We start from the raw sequence: 13,935 nt of genomic DNA, 5'->3' as shown, positions 1-13,935 counted from the left end.
TCTACAATGTGCATATATTACCTGTATATTGTTTGTTTTCAATAGGAGTTCATGGAATTTGAAATCAGTAGAAAAATCCTCATTACAAAACAACAGCATTTTAATTGAATTTTCTAAGTGATCATTTCCAGTTGTTTAAATGCACCTGTTCAAATCAAAGTTCATCATTTTGTTTGGAACAACTTTTGTTTGAGAATCAAATGGTCATGTAATTGAGAAAGCAAATAAGCATATAATGACAGAAAAGTAAGTGGCAAAATAACCACAATCTTTGTTCCACGGGTTACTGCAGTACAATAAATAAAATGATAGTTAACCAAAAACACCTTTATTTTCGTCTTCAAAGAAGAAGTTATTTTCTTCTTTTTCCAGGATAATCATGATTAACTTACAAAAATGGGTACACATCTTCAAAGCACTTCCCTTTAACGGGAAACTTAGCTTTATGGGATTTAAACATTAGACGGTGGGGAAAAAAATTCCATTTTCTTGTCATTAAAAGACAAAACAGAATCTAGCATAAGTCAAGGAAACTTGTTCACACTTCAGATCCTTCTCCTCCAGGAACCAGCATTGTTATATTATTTCCATTTAGCAAAATCTGATCTAATTTAGCAATCCTTCTTCCTTCTGGTGTGATTTCAAACTCAGTGACATCTTGCAGTACCATATTGACAAAGTCATCAAATCCTAGAAGAGTACCAACAATTTCCTTTTCACTCTTCATCACAATGTGAATTCTTGATCCTATACATTTGTCCACAAACTCTAACGGTAGCAGCTGTGACGACTTGGTAGTAGCGTCAGCCGCCATGGCTACGCCGGAAGTGCTCTTTTCATTCTTAAACTGCCTTCCTCAAGGTGCTCAATTTCATTATGAGGCCCAGTTATTTGTAAATAGCTGCTACAGCTCTAGATAAGCCCACATTTATTTAAAAGTTTCCAAAGTAGAAAGGTAGAGAAAGGACAAAAAATCCTTCTCTGATATAGCCTTCTTTTTTATTAGAGGTAAAATCTTTCCCATAATTTCTCAACTTATTTTCTCTTATATCTCAGAGGTCAAATTTAGATCATAGATCTGCCTCTAAAACAATCGCAAGCAAAGGGGAAATAATATTACATGATAAGCTCAGACCCCTTCATGATTCATCAGTTAAGACTCAGGTTCTAGACATTAACAGCGATCTGTTATCAAGAAGGAGTGCGAAATAGCCATTGGATAGGCAGCAAGAGATTTTGCCTCAATTATATCTTTTTTGTGAATACAATTTTACTGATAATTAAGAGTAGGAAGGGTTCATTCTGTTCCCTAGCTCTGTAATCTATTTAATGATTTTCATGATATACTCTGAAATAATCTCACTAGGATCTTTTCTAAAAAATTAAACTGATTGATGACAAATTAGTTTTTGTTTGTTTGCTTTTTGTTTTGTTTTTTCAAGACGAGGTCTCACTCTCACCTGCCAGCATGCCCGTCTACTTTTTTGTATTGTTTTTAGTAGACATGGGGTTTCACCATGTTAGCCAGGCTGGTCTCAATCTCCTGACCTCAAGTGATCTGCCCACCTTAGCCTCCCAAAGTGCTGGGATTACAGGCGTGAGCCAACGCACGCCACCAACGAGATAGTTTTTAATAGAGCTACTATGAGCTATTCTATTAATTGCTCTCAAATCTTGCAGAGGTAGGCAAAAGATAAGCTTGAACTGGTCAGGAAATTGAGTATATGAAACAAGTTATAATGTCATGCAGCCAGGCGCGGTGGCTTATGTCTGTAATCCCAGCACTTAGGGAAACTGAGGCAGGCAGATCATGAGGTCAGGAGTTCAAGACCAGCCTGACCAATATGGTGAAACCCCGTTTCTACTAAAAATACAAAAATTAGTGGGGCATGGTGGCGCCCACCTGTAGTCCCAGCTACTTGGGAGGCTGAGGCAGCAAAATTACTTGAACCCTGAAGGCAGAGGTTGCAGTAAGCTGAGATGGTGCCACTGCATCCTGCCTGGGTGACACAGCAAGACTCTGTCTCTTAAAAAAAAAAAAAAAATTTAAAGGTCATGATAAACACCTTTGTTAGCCTCTGATCTTATAATAATTATCACACACAAACAAACCAAACACCACACATAGAGGAAACAGTAAAAGATTAAAGGACATAGGTAAAAATACATTCGTATGATTACTTCCCAAAGTTCTTTTTTTTTTTTTTTTTGAGGCGGAGTCTCGCTCTGTCGCCCGGACTGGAGTGCAGTGGCTGGATCTCAGCTTACTGCAAGCACGGCCTCCCGGGTTTACGCCATTCTCCTGCCTCAGCCTCCGGAGTAGCTGGGACTACAGGCGCCCGCCACCTCGCCCGGCTAGTTTTTTTTGTATTTTTAGTAGAGACGGGGTTTCACCATGTTAGCCAGGATGGTCTCGATCTCCTGACCTCGTGATCCACCCGTCTCGGCCTCCCAAAGTGCTGGGATTATAGGCTTGAGCCACCGCGCCCGGCCCCAAAGTTCTAAAATTATGAGAAGGGACTATTGAATCTTTAAAAAATATTGATTATCCATAGGCTGGACGCGGTGGCTCAAGCCTGTAATCCCAGCACTTTGGGAGGCCGAGACGGGCGGATCACGAGGTCAGGAGATCGAGACCATCCTGGCTAACACGGCGAAACCCCGTCTCTACTAAAAAATACAAAAAATTAGCCGGGCGAGGTGGCGGGCGCCTGTAGTCCCAGCTACTCCGGAGGCTGAGGCAGGAGAATGGCATAAACCTGGGAGGCGGAGCTTGCAGTGAGCTGAGATTGGGCCATTGCACTCCAGTCCGGGCAACAGAGCAAGACTCCGTCTCAAAAAGACAACAACAACAACAACAACAAAAACAAAAACAAAAGCAAAAAAACAAAAAAATTGATTATCTAACACTTTGTAATAACCAGTGTAATTTCATTGAAGGCTACTGAACATGCACATATTCCTATAATTTTTCTGTTATGGTGTCTGATTTGTGAAAGGAACAAAATTAAACACAGTTCCTTGGCAGTTTTTCCCTCTTTCACTCTACTCATTGGCATATGTGCCATGTATATTTATTGTAAAATAGGAATAAGATTCAGAGGTCAAGAATCAAAGTGAGTCAGAGTAGGAAAAGCCACACTTAAGTGGAACAGAAGGGCAGAGGCTGTCAAATCCCAAAATTAAAGGGTAATTTTAAACACAAGTAGAAATAGTTCAAAAGCTAAGGAGATCCTCATAGTTCATGAAAAGCAAGTATTCACACAGGTAGCAGACTCTAATCTGCTGCAAGCCAATATGCTATTCTCTTCGTGTTATTTATATCCCTCAGAATACCTCAAAGTTCCCAAGAGCAGCCAGTATTTAACTCTAAACTATATCATATATATGATATATTTATTATATATATGATATATATATTATTATTATTATTATTATTTTGAGACAGAGTTTTGCTCTTGTTGCCCGGACTGGAGTGCAATGGCCCAATCTCAGCTCACTGCAAGCTCCGCCTCCCAGGTTTATGCCATTCTCCTGCCTCAGCCTCCTGAGTAGCTGGGATTACAGGCATGCGCCACCATGCCGGTTAATTTTGTATTTTTAATAGAGATGGGGTTTCTCCATGTTGGTCAGGCTGGTCTTGAACTCCTGTCCTCAGGTGATCTGCCTGCCTCGGCCTCCCAAAGTGCTGGGATTATAGGTGTGAGCCAATGTGCCCAGCCAACTATATCATATTTAAATTGTGTAGTGATAACCCTAATCAAAAGAAGTATTCATTACGGTCAGTGTACTCTGCTTATTTACCACTGAAGCTTAACACAAAATTGTTGAAATAAACATGCATATTGAAGTACTCAGCTAGCTACTGAGGCAACACAGGTTTCTAGATTTACTCGTTTTTTTAACTGTACACACATGTTCATGTGTATCATGATAAACCCATGTGTGTGCATATCTTTATTAAATATTATATTTCTTTTTTACTTTTGTTATTATTATTGAGAAAGGGTCTCAGTCTGTTGCCTAGGCTGGAGTGCAGTGGCATGATCTCAGCTGACTTCAGCCTTGTCCTCCCAGAGCCCTAGACCCTGTAACATAACAGAATATGTATGTTTCTAATTTGTGCAATATTGAAGCAGGAATACTAGATAGAACTGTCAACTTTTCCTATTGCATTTATTTTGGTGTGGAAAAATATAATAATTGGCTTCAATCACTAAGTCTATTTCATTCAAGAATATTTAAATATAATCCAAAACATCTTAAGTACATTTTGTGATACAAAAGGATCGTATCTTCTATTTGGAAATATAAAATCCCAGGGTCCCACAGTTTAAGTATACTTTCCAGGGGTATGTGTAAAACAAGAATCCCACTTCACAAAGTTAATAGAAAAAATTTATACTAATTGGAAGGAGAGGCTACTGATGGAGGATAAAGTGGAAATTTTCACATACTGCTAATTACATTTTAATGAAGTAAGAAAAAAATAGTATCCTATAAAACTTCTGAAATGAAATTACAGTTTGTCTCTGTCTCTCTCTCTCTCTTTTTTTATTTCTTGAGATGGAGTTTCACTCTTGTTGCCCAGGCTGGAGTGCAATGGCACTATCCCAGCACAATGCAACCTTCGCCTCCCGTGTTTAAGCGATTCTTTGCCTCAACCTCCTGAGTAGCTGGGATTACAGGCATGCACCACCACGCCCAGCTATTTTTTTTTTTTTTTGTATTTTTAGGGACCCCCTATGCCTGGCTGTCTCCTTTTTTAGAATTAGGAGAATGGATTTTTTCAACGCTAAACTGACTCTGTACTATGCTTTCAAGAAAGTAATATGGTGAAATGAAAGAGGCAGGATAGCATGTTTTGTTAGCTGGCATCAAGTTCTTTAAGTTCCATGAGTCTATTGTGTCCTCTCTACATCTCAAAAAGAAGAGAGAAGAAACCTGTATCTAATTAATGAAGCAGTTTCATTCAGAAATGTAATTGTACCGCAGGCACATCTCAAATGAAAAATCTTGATCTTGTCTGTCATCTTCATTTTAAACTGGGACTGAATAACCTGTTTTGCCTCTCAAAATAATAGCCAGTGTCTCTTTCTCATTAAAAAATGTGATCTTTTGCTTGAATATCTAATTATGTCACCTGTACCTTACGTGAGGCAGATAGAAGAGTCTTCCAGTCTGCCTGAGCAGATCTACCAAACTAGACTGCACGTGCAAATTACCTGGGGATCCTGATAAACTGCACATTCTGAGTCTGCTTTTGAACAAGCCCTCAAGTCAAGCTGATGGTATTGGTCCCAGAATCCCTCATTGTGTAGCAAAGTATTAGAATCAAAAAGTGGGCAAGTATAAGGCTGGGCACGGTGGCTCCCGCCTGTAATCCCAGCACTTTGGGAGGCCAAGGCGGGTGGATCATCTGAGGTCAGGAATTCGAGACCAGCCTGGCCAACATGGTGAAACCCTGTCTCTACTAAAAATACAAAAAATGAGCCAGGTGTGGTGGCGTGCACCTGTAATCCCAGCTACTCAGAAGGCTGAGGCAGAAGAATTGCTTGAACCTGGGAGGCGGATGTTGCAGTGAGCTGAGATCAAGCCACTGTACTCCAGCCTGCGCTCCAGCATGGGCAACAAGAGCGAAACTCCATTTAAAAAAAAAAAGGGCAAGTATAAACACGGAAATATGGACAATTGTAAGCAATATTAGAGAACTGCAGAAAACAATTTTTTAAGTGGTTTGTTTAACCTATTTAGAATAAAACCCATTAGGGTCCTAGGAATTTCTGGAACTGCTTTACTTGTGAGAAACATGATCCTAAGATGCCCATTTGTTTATCAGTACATCAATTTTCTCCTTCTTAAATTGGTATAATTATTTTCTTCCAAGAAGCCTAGCACATTTTTGTTGTTGTCATTGAAAGAGGGCATATAAGGGTTATGGCTGCTATTTGGAGAAATGCATTAGAAAATAAAAAGCTTGAAAAAGTCATATATTACTGAGAAAAATGTTGAATGAAAATAAGAAAGATTAAATTGAAATAAATAATGAGTCAGTAAGGTATGCACTGTTAAACACTTGATGAGATTTCCCGAGTATTGACATGCTGATAACTTGAAATAACAATGGGAGAAAAGGTCAATCTGAATTCTTAAAATGTTGAAGGCTGGGAATAAGAAGTAATATATCATAGAATCTGATACTAATTAAAAACTCAATGGACAGGTTAAACACAATATTGGATAGAACCAAAAAGAAAATAAGTGACTTGGAAGGTAGACCAAAAAATTATGTTGAAGACAGTACAGAGTAGGAAAGGAAAATTGATATGTGAAATAGAAGTTGAAAAATTAGAGTATCTAATCAGATATGCAAAAGAAAAAATGAATTCGGGAAAGATTATATTTAAGGTTATATTTGATATCTGAGGGTTTTTCATCATTGGAATTCATTAATGTTCAATGAAACTTGGGAAGTTTTCTAACATATTAAAAGAGCTTTAATTATAAGTTCCAAATTCTTCTTAGAAGAAGAGAACCAGCAGGCCCAGACATTTTTACTGGTGAGTTCTATCAAATATTTTCAAGAAATGGATTATTTCCATTTTATAAAAACAACTCCAGAATTAAACAAGGTCCTTTTGTTAGTTCATTTTATGAGGCCAATACAACCTTGATACCAATGTTATACAAGAAATGTGTAAGACAGGGAAATTAGACGCCAACTTTCCTCATGAACCTAAAGGCAAATATTTTGAATTTTAAAAAAAGTCAACAAATTAAGTTTAGAAAGCTATAAAAAAGATGATATAGTATGAAAATTGTATTTATTCCATAAATGCAAGGACTTCTAACAATAGAAAAAATCTATGTTTAATTCATCACATTAACAAGTTAAAGGAGGAAAAGCAAATCATAATTGTAGGAAAGGCAAAAAGTAAATTCGATAAAACGAAATACTTAACTTTGACAAATCTTGTTTAGCAAACAAGAAATAGAAGAGCTTTCAGTGTTTGCTTGTAAATCAGAAACTATTCTTGGTCTTTCAAGCAGAGGTGATTTAATACAGGTGATTGATTACACACGTGATGGAAGCCAAACCAGGCTTGGTGAGTCAGCAACTCAAGACCAAGAAACCAGTACTGCCCCTAGGACTAGAAGGATAATGGGAGAAGGTGTTATCAGAGCCAAGAGGCCAGGACTTCAGGCAGGTTGCTAGAGCTAATGGGAATTGGGTCCACGGAGGGAGGGGCTATCTGGTGGGAAGTAGCCCTACAGAAAAGAGGCAGGTTTTTATGGCATCCCTCACTGGATAGCTTGCTGGGAAACTGGAGAGCAAAGGAGACTGGGAAATAAATGTTATTTCCCTGAAACATGGAATAGAGTTGGAGAGTAATTCGGGAAGGATCTGGGGGCAAATTTGTCAGGACCCAAGACATGATTAAAGCAGGTAGGGAAAAGAGATGCTGGTCAAAGCAGGTGGCCTTTGCTGGTATTTCAAAGTCCTAATTTTAAAACTCAGAGGTAGATACAGTATTATCTTATTACTAATCAGATATTTTGTACATATTTAATATATATTTATATATTACATATTTATACTTCAACACTTTTATGTACACTATAATCTCATTATTGTTTTCTATACCATTATATACAATATAGAAATACAGAAATATAGAAATGTACCTCTATTTGAAAGATAATTTGAATATGAGGCAAAAAGATACCCCCAAAATATAGTTACATTACAAGAACTGAATTTAAGAAGGAAGAAGCAAATTGCAAGAGATAAGACCAAGCCTCTTTAGTAATGATCATTCGAAATCCAACTGGTATAAATTTAGGGACGCACAACTGGATTGCAATGTAACTAAGAAAGCTTGTGTGTCAATAACCATATTTATCCTATGTGAAGAAATGATAGTTTCATAGGAGAAGGTTAATTGGCAGGGAGTCTGTAAAAGAGAAGTTTGGATAGATGATTGAGCTATATACTTGTCAAATAATATCTAAAGATAAAAAGAGATCTAGTTCACAGAGGCAAATCTCTGATTTTTTTTTGGATTAACAGAAAAAACATTGGAAGGGAATATATTAAGATTTTAATAGTGACTATTTCTGCCAATGGTTACTGTTTTATTGTTTACTCTTTTCGGTGTATTTCCAATGTTTATTAACAAGTTTTTATTATTTGAAAACGAGAAAACAGCAATGAGGAATTCAGTAAAATAAAGTTTTTCAAAATTGTGACTGCTATGATTATGAGCCAATTATGAAAAAAAGACACACAGATAGAAATAGGGTGACCAGTCTTTCAATTTACTCAGGAATGAAGGATTTTCTGGATGGAGAATTTTTGTTGCTAAAATCAGGACAGTAGGGGACATATTGGGACTGTGGAAAAGCCCTACAGGGATATATTTCTGAACTATGAATTTCTATCTTGATCTAGAGACTTGACTGTCCTCATAAGTAGGTAGAGTAGATGTGGTATTTCTGGAATAAGATTTAAAATCTTTACATAGCTTGCCCTATTAAAAGTAGACACGTTTGTGAGAGAATATCATATACTTTTGAAAACTAATGTCTTAATTAATTTGCTGCGAGCAAAGCTCTTGAAGACTGTGATGTAACAGAGATTCCTAGGTATCAGTGAAGATATGGAGATGACAAAAGGGAAGTTGAAAAAAGAAGTTGAGAGATAAGCATGGAAATCATTTTCCAACCTCATCTTTCCTCATGTTTCCAATCTCCATTTTCCTATATTGAGAAGTGAATATATGTTTTCCAGAGATAAAGTTCTAGAAATGAACTCTGACATAGATATTTTAAAACCAATTTCAGAAACAGAATAATATGTGCACCTAGAGTAGTTCTTTCTCTCTTTCTTTCTTCTCTCTCTCTCTCTCTTCCTTCCTTCCTTCCTTCCTTCCTTCCTTCCTTCCTTCTTCCTTTCTTTCTTTCTTCTCTCTCTCTCTCTCTCTCTCTCTCTCCCTTCCTTCCTTCCTTCCTTCCTTCCTTCCTTCCTTCCTTCCTTCCTTTCTTTTTCTTTCTTTCTTTCTCCCCTTCCTTCCTTCTTCTTCCTTCCTTCCTTCCTTCCTTCCTTCCTTCCTTCCTTAATTCCTTCCTTTTCTTCCTTTCTTTCTCCTTTCTTTCTTTTTTTTTTTGATATGATCTCACTTTGTCACCCAGGCTGGAGTGCAGTGATGTGATCATAGCTTATGCAGCATCTCTCTCCTGGGCTCAAGCAATCCTCCCACCTCAGCTTCCAGAGTACTTGGGGCTCCAGGTGCATGCCACCATGCCCAGCTAAATGACTTGAATTTTCTTACATATCTTGGCCCTGTAGAGTAGTTCTCAACCTTGACTGCACAAGTCTATTACCTGAGAAAAGTTTTAAATAACCTAATGCTCAGGTCACACCCTAGACTTTAGAGGTGGGACAAGCGTTAATATTTTTTAACACTCTTATAATTAACAGTCACTAATGTTGTAGCACTGCAATTCCTATAAAAAGTACAGATGTGAGTGGATTTGTTGCAGTATTGTTGTATGCATCTGTGTTCATGCTGCTGATAAAGTCATAACTGAGACTGGGCAATTTAGAAAAGAAAGAGGTTTAATGGACTTACAGTTCCACATGAGTGGGGAGGTCTCACAATCATGGAAGAAGACAAGGAGGAGCAAGTCACGTCTTACATGGATGGCAGCAGGCAAAGAGAGAGCCTGTGCAGGGAAACTCCCATTTTTAAAATGGTCAGATCTCATGAGACTTATTCACTAACACAAGAACAGCATGGGAAAGACCCATCCTCATGATTCAATTATCTCCCACTGAGGCCCTCCCACAACATGTGGGAATTATGGGAGCTATAAGATGAGATTTGGGTGTGGACACAGAGCCAAACCATATCAATTGTCATCATTCAAGGCAGATGAGTATATAGAAATCTATCAGTTGTGAGGAACTGGACTAAGTTTAAGAGAATAATAATTAAGATAGAAGAAATGTTTGGTCCTGCTTAAGGGCTAGGATAGATGAGGCACAATAGAATCATGTGAGGAGCTTTAAAAATGCCCAGGCCCTACTCTGTGTCAATTAAATCAGAATCCAGAATGTCTGCTTGAGTGTGTCTAGAGTATTGGTAAAAGGAAACAGTGATTTTGATGTGCAGCCAGTTAAGAACTAGTATCCTCAAGGATCATGATGTGACACAGCTGTTTCAGAAGGGTCAATCTCCATACTCCCACTTTAGAAGAGGAGAAAAGGCAAAATGACAAAACAATCAAGCAAAAGGACTGGAAGAGCTGGTAGATAACAGGGTGTCAACTTGAATTAATTCAGCTATTTGGTAAAGATTAGCTGGAGTAAAATTTTACTTAAAGAAATTCCAGTTAGTCAAATGGGATGAATGTCCTTTTATGAAAACCATATCGTGCTTTTTGAATGATCTGAGAAAGACTGGAAGCATTAGAGATGAAGTATATCCATTTGCTCAATGGGAAAAGATTTGTTTTATTTTATTTACATAATGTGATATGCTTGGTCACCTGGAGTAGTGCCTGAAAGGGGATGTAAAATGGAAAATGTAGTCAGTGAGACTGATTAATAACCATGGGCAGAAAAATAGGCCAAGTGGAAAAACTTATTCATATAATTGCTTCATTTTGCTGACTGCAAAAGGATTTGTTTTGGAAGTGATTTCTGCTATTTAACCTAGTGGATTGATAGATCACAGAAAGGTCTTAGAAATGACATTACGTAATTTTGTTCATAATATGAAATTAGCTTGAATAAACAAATGTAATCATTTTTTGTATCTACCTTCTATGACATTTGTCTTGAGAAATTGCTCTATAACACAAACAGTCACTGTGAAAGGAAGTAAAAAGATAACAGAGGGCTTTCATAATAATCATGGACTCAAGATTATCAAATTTTAAAAAGACATACCTCATTTTCCTTTATTTAAAAATAAAACAAATGAAACAGAAATAGCTCATAATTTTATTTATCTGATAAAACATGCTGACATAAAATATAATTCATGCATCCAGTAAGAAAATCAAAAAATTAAATAAAGGTAAAAATGAAATATAAAATTCTCCTTCTTCTAGTCTCTTACCCCCAAACATCTAGAATCTCTCCTTAAGGTAATCACTGTTGACAATTTCTTGAGTATCTTTTTAAGAATGACCTTAATACACATCCCCCGTATAGAATATAGATCTTAAACAAGATAGAAAATAAAATTTTATCCTTTAGTATTATATAAAAGGATGTTCAGAACTAGGCTTTCTTTCTTTTTTTTTCCTAGACACGCGGTCTCACTGTGCTGCCCAGGTTGGTCTCATACTCCTGGGCTCAAGCAATCCTCCTGCCTTAGCCTCCCAAAGTGTTGGAATTACAGGCATGAGCTGTTTCGCCCAGCCTAGGCTTTCTATTTTTGTTTAATAATTTGCCATCAAAATATTCTTACTTTTAACAACTGTATTGTGTAAATATTCCTAGGCTTTCTATTTTTGTTTAATAATTTACCTTCAAGATATTCTTACTTTTAACAACTGTATTGTATAAATATATTTTTTATTTAAACAATAGGCTGCCAAAAACATTAATAACATATCTTGGTTTATGTATTTTTACAAGATCCTCCATGTGATAAATTCCAAACTGAGAAGTTGCTATAGAGCATATGAATTTAACATCTTTTAATTGCTGTGACCTAATATGATCCTAAAACACAGTCCTAGTTTATATTCCTATGAGAATGTTTAATACCTACATTCTTGCTAACATTGACTGTTATTGCATTTTAAAGATTCATTAATTTGATTAGATTGATGTTGAACATCTTCTATTACTCCTGGCCATTTGCATTTCTTTTTCTACATATTCATCTCCCTTGCATACTACTGCATTATTATTATTATTTTTTGTCTCACTGATCTGCAAAGATTAAAGTTATTGGCAGTAGTAAAAATGGAGAAAAAAATTCAAATACTGTACAGTACAATATTTCAGAGAATAACTTGATGCTATACACTGAAATTTAAATTGTTTTTAATCTTTGACCCAGTTATTCTATTTCTAGTAATTTTTCTACCCAAATAATAATACAGGAAAAAACCTTTACAGAGATTATTCTTACAATGTTTGTGATACAATATTTACAGGCAACATAAATTCTCATCTAGATTGGAGTAAATATTATATAGTATATCTGTAGATTGAAATATACCTTGCTGTTTAAATGAATAAATTGGTTATTATAATAAAATAAATGTGATGTGAAAACATTTGTTTTATGGTGTATACAATTAGAAATACACAAGTTATTAAAAACAGCATGATTTTTTGTAAAATGTTTTTTATTTTGTTTTTAATTGACATAATAATTGCATATGTTCATGTGGTACAGTATGGTGTTTTAGTGCAAGTGTATATTGCATAATGGTCAAATTTAAAAATTAATTGTATTGATAGGAAAAGTGTTTGGATATTTGTATACCTAAATGCTAACAGTGATGATCTCTGGAATGTGGAACTGCTGATCATTTTTCCCTTTTTCTTTTATAGATTTTTGTACTTATTTTTAATAATAAACACATACTAATTTTATAATAAAAAAAATGAAGTCCTTTCCATTTTGAAAAATTAATTCCAATTGAAAAATATTGTGCTAGAGCCACTCTCCAGAGTTTTCTTATTCTTAGTGCTGGTATAATGTACCAGTGATATTATATTTTCAGATATGTTTGACTTTTCTGTCTTATGGTTGAAGATGAGCTTAGGAGTATGGCTGCCTAATTTTTGGGGTTTTGAGCCAATGCTCAGTGCACGAAAAGCACCACATCAACTTTAAAGAGAACACTCTGCTTCTTCAGACTGTATTCCATACTTTTTATAGTATTTATTAGCACCAGAACTCTGTGACTGTCTCCCAAAAAACAAGAGATAAAGATCAAGGAGAGTGAGAAGCAATGAAACTAGATTTAATTAATACTCTGACTTGTCAGCAGCTTTCATGAAAGATTCGTTTGTTGAAGTTGAACCTATTAGCTTAAACAGGGATTAACTCTGCCAACTCTGACAGCATGGACAATGAAGAGTTTATTGGAAATTAATTGAAAACAATACAGTGTTGTGAGATGGGAGGAAGATGATTTAAAGGAAATTATGCCAAGTGTTTTTAATCAGCCAAGGATAAACAAATGCAGACTATCATTTGATGGAGGTATTATAAACTGATAACATGATTTGAAGTATAAGAATGGCAAATTGTGAAGAATGAATAAAATTACAGAGATAAATAGCAAAAATCTGAAACTAAAATAAACAGGAACAGTGAATAAATGGGGTTAGCAGAGAATATGGTTTAACAGGGTCTATTCATTTATGAAGAAGTTTCAATCCTCGAAATGATACTCGTCTTAGTCTGTGTAGGCTGCTGTAACAAAATACCATAAGCTGAGTAACTTACAAACAACAGAAATTTCTCACAGTTATGCAGGCTGGGAAGTCCAATATCAAGGCAGATTCAGCATCTGGGGTGAGGTCAACCCTCCTGGCTCATAGAAGGCAACTTCCTGCTATATCCCCATACTCTGGAAGGGGCCAATGAGCTCTCTGGGATCTCTTTTATAAGGGCACAAATCCCATTCATGAGAATTTTGTCCTCATGACCTAATCACCTCCCCAAGACTCTACCTCCTAACACGAGTACCCTGGGGTTTAGGATTTCAATATACAAATTTGAGGGACACAAACATTCAGTCTGTGACACTGACATTTTATCAGTAAGAATTTTCATGAACTCACTTTTAAGATTTATGTTTATGTTTTTTATGCTGATGTTCTCACTTTATAATATTGTTTGTCTGCATAGTTTAAAGAAAAGGACAATGCCCAATTAGAACAGGAGGTATCTTTTA

At 36.2% G+C, this 13,935-nt stretch overlaps 1 protein-coding gene across 1 annotated transcript; it reads right to left on the bottom strand.

Moving 5' to 3' along the window:
* Positions 1-538: 538 nt before the first annotated feature.
* On the bottom strand, positions 539-814 carry LOC117064478 (U6 snRNA-associated Sm-like protein LSm5). The gene has a single exon (XM_033178595.1). The coding sequence runs from the start codon at positions 812-814 to the stop codon at positions 539-541; it is 276 nt and encodes a 91-aa protein (XP_033034486.1).
* Positions 815-13,935: the final 13,121 nt, after the last annotated feature.

The sequence above is a fragment of the Trachypithecus francoisi genome, unplaced genomic scaffold (genome assembly GCF_009764315.1).
Source record: "Trachypithecus francoisi isolate TF-2019V2 unplaced genomic scaffold, Tfra_2.0 Lachesis_group2, whole genome shotgun sequence".
NCBI lineage: Eukaryota > Metazoa > Chordata > Mammalia > Primates > Cercopithecidae > Trachypithecus > Trachypithecus francoisi.
The sequence above is the reverse complement of the archived record's forward strand: the minus strand, read 5'-3'. Positions and strand labels throughout refer to the sequence as shown.

Excerpts from the sequence above, each read along its gene's own strand:
- LOC117064478 (XM_033178595.1), bottom strand. The coding sequence starts at position 814 with ATGGCGGCTGACGCTACTACCAAGTCGTCACAGCTGCTACCGTTAGAG.